Consider the following 3,698-nt stretch of genomic DNA (forward strand, 5'->3'; position numbering starts at 1 on the left):
TGGACGGTATCCCGTATAGACCTCACTCAGCTCTACAGCAATATATGTGTGATGTGTTACCAGCAATGCGAACACCGCATCATCGAGTAACATCATTTGCAGCGTACATGTTCTACAGTGTGTCCACCGTAAACGGGTATGCCTCGACTACCAACGTTCTTTTTGCTTTCATGTTGCGACAACCGTAAATTGTACGTGCCAAACGCGGCTAGCTTTTCTCTCATTGTTCGCCTTCACCTTTTCTGTAATCGTTTCTGCATCTTGCCTATCTCGGCTACTTTCCTCACATCATGTTGCTGTGGATACAGAAACTTGGTTTTATGTTGTGTCTTTTGTACATATTCACCGTCGGTTGTTATTGTCGGATAGTAGTTCGCATAGGTGCTTTGGTTCCAGGGAATAACCCCGATTATGAGGACTCGCTGCAGACAGCAGTCAGAGTTGTCAATACAGATGAAGTTACTCAATATCTGAATATTACCTTTCTTGAGCATATAGCGTATACTTCGAATAATCCCGAGAAGACCATTATGGAAATATGTGATGGAGTTGTGAATAATAGTGTGTCGGTAATATTAATGGTTGCTGACGACATTACTAAATTTACGCTTTCTTTAGTCGGGGCGTTTGTTGGTATTCCAATCATTGGATTTGGAAGTCAATATGCAGTGCTATCTGACAAGGTAAGTCCAGCTAGCTAACTGAAAACCGAAAGCGCCAAGTCACTATCTACCTTCTTCTCTTTTCATTGTGTACTTCGTTGTATATTTATAGACAGACTATAAATTGTTGATGATAGTCCTCAAGAAAGTAGGATATATTGCAACAAATGATCGGATTTGTTTTAAATATAATGGAGCAATTTGTGTTTGTTGATTACGAAAAATGACAAGTCGTTTGTCCTGAATGTGTTTTGAGTGTTGAACATTTTATAAAGGTAACCGTGGTATGATGAACACAAAAATGATGATGATGATGATGGTGATGATGATGATGATGACGATGATGATGATGATGATGACGATGATGATGATGATGATGATGATGATGATTATGGTGATGGTGACGTCAACAACGCAGATAGCATTGCAATGGTTTATTTTATAGCTAATGTATGTAATAACGACTATGACGCAAGCTGTGATTTCGAAAACAGATTCTCAATATTTAATGATCGGCTGAATGTCTATAATTTGTACGTGTTGGATAATTTACAACCTTCCATATTTCAAGGGCACAATCAACTAATGTTGTTAAGTACTCCTCAACGTCTTCTGAAAGAGTAAACATGTCGAAACAATCATTACATCTTAGTAATTACGGTAGACATAAAAACTGATAAGATGTGTATTGCCCTAAGAAAATTGAACATACTTGCCGGTTTGGAGCTATAATATGAGAACTTTGTAACACCGAGATGGGCGAAATCGATCTTATGAGTGAAACAGTCACATCTTGGTTCATCTTAAGCTGGAACCCGCGGCAAACAACGAATGCATCAACCACTATATGAAAATTACCGATGGTGACTTTGCATAGAAAAGCGAAAAAATAGAAATGTAGCCGCCAGCACGATCTAATCCCATGTGAAATCTTGGATTCTAGTTCGTATAGTATATAATTTGTTATCCGAAGTGTCGCTGACTTCCGAGGAAATGTTTTTTAAGTGGTGTTTCTTTTACACCTAGTTGTTGTTGCCCGGATGTAAAACATGGGAACATGACATACAAGTGAATGAATTAGAGAGAAAAGTACACAGCACTTTGTATTAATGGTTTGGTCACGTGACCAGTCACTGTAGTTTACATTTATTAAGTAATGTTTTTTGGGGGGGCAGGGTTCGTTACACGACTCAGTTTGTGAAAACCGCGTTAACCGGAAGACAGTCATCTGTTACCGTGACAATACTAAATGCAAAGTTGAAAAACATCAACCAACAAACGCATTCAGCGGATTGGCAAATCGAATAAATCTCATAAGGTCAGCTGTAACTCGGGAATTTGGAAATCTGGTGTTGATTGTCCAGCAGTACAGTGAACGCCGAGTTGTTCTTAACAAGTTGAACTGCTTCAGTTTTATAACCTTGCAACTCACAAAAAAATAATCTGTGGTAGTTTTTAAAACAATATAATGTCCCGTTATATTTTTATACATCTTTTCCTGCGTTTGTATCAGCAACCAAGACTTGGTCAATGCTAACATTACGAGAGCTCATAAAATACGTAAAATCTGTTTAAATCATCCGGAGACATTGAATATGTATTGCAATGGGTAGGCGAATATGCAGTCTAATATTAAACTATAGATAAGCAATTCTTGGCAACGTGTATAAAAATGTGGCCAAATAGTATGTTTGGAAATTCAAAAATTACCTCAGGGATTTCATGAAAGTAGTTGTTCAATTGATCGTTATAACTTCAAGCTTCTAAAAACTGTGTATGCGTATGAAAACTAGAAATGAAAGGGTGATAATCGAGTAATTCATTGCTCTGAGTACTTCTATTGATTCCATGTAATTGCATTCAAAGATTTCTCTTTCACCGGAACAAAGCTGTGGTCTTTAACATTGAACCAAGATATACCTAAATTGGCGCAGTTATTCTTTGCATGCGAGGGAATTCAGGTGAACATGTTTGCTTGTTGTAAGCATAATTTGCAGCCAACTCGTCTGGCCATTCGTATTCTATTTAAATGAGTTGGTAAAGTTTGAAAGCACAGCTTTTTAGTTGACACGGGTCATGGACGTCAGACCTGGCAGACCGGTATTTATTGCAAGCTTAATATTAGGCCTTTGGGACCATATATAATAAGTGTTGCTTGGAGAATTTCCTCTATGATCTTATCTCTTTATAATTGAAGCTATATCGTGGTCGTTATATCCAGTTTTCATCAAATCATCCGTGCATGTCGGCTTTACTGTTTTGATTTTTTTTATTTCATAATATATCATGCAATCAATATCAGTGATCAGGGAAAGGTGCCGTTAGAAAATTTACCATAACTTCACATAATTACCGTGGTGGGCAGGATAAGCAGTTTTATTCCGCTGATTTGGTATTGCTAACAAGACATAAAAAGCTCATCCAAGCAAGACTACTATATTACTGTTCCATAGGAATAATCAAAAACCGGCGGTATATCGGATTCAGTGTTCCGGTAGATAGATAGTATGGTTGTTTAATTTGAACATCGAAAGGTCGATAGCATTTGACTGATGCTACTACAAATGCCAGATATGTGACCAATTATCGCGGTAAGGGATACCCGACTAACTGCTGGGAGGATAAACTGTTTCTGACCGTGTTATAATAAGTTGTCTCTGTTTTAAAATTTCTCAACACTTGATAAATACACAGATAACTATGTATAGAAGGTCGGCTTTCTGTGTCGTATCGCCTTAGTTGCGTTCGCAGTATGAGGTTGATTATAAACTCAGAGCGAGTGTCATCACATATAACATCAAATCGCTCTGTTTTCATAATCATGGATTATATTCGTGCAAACATCACTGATAACACGAGGTGAATATGTTCCAAGTTTTAAATAGTTGTTTTCATGATGGTGTGTTTAAAAAGCCTTCTTGATGGATTTTTAATTTTTTTTGTAGTATTTTGCCTTGTTGTTGGTTCGCAGTCGAAATACATGATACAGTATGTCATTTTGTTGTATATATGACTGAACATTACATTTTTCTTCTA

The 3,698-nt window shown here is 37.2% G+C and overlaps 1 protein-coding gene across 1 annotated transcript in view; it reads left to right on the top strand.

Moving 5' to 3' along the window:
* Positions 1-290: 290 nt before the first annotated feature.
* Positions 291-3,698, top strand: part of LOC144436485 (glutamate receptor ionotropic, NMDA 3A-like) — a 65,881-nt gene continuing 62,473 nt past the window's right edge. The window contains exon 1 of the mRNA XM_078125286.1: positions 291-683. Coding sequence (XP_077981412.1) covers positions 291-683 — 393 coding nt within the window. The remainder of the gene's footprint in view (positions 684-3,698) is intronic.

This window comes from Glandiceps talaboti, chromosome 6 (assembly GCF_964340395.1).
Source record: "Glandiceps talaboti chromosome 6, keGlaTala1.1, whole genome shotgun sequence".
In the NCBI taxonomy this organism is placed as follows: domain Eukaryota; kingdom Metazoa; phylum Hemichordata; class Enteropneusta; family Spengelidae; genus Glandiceps; species Glandiceps talaboti.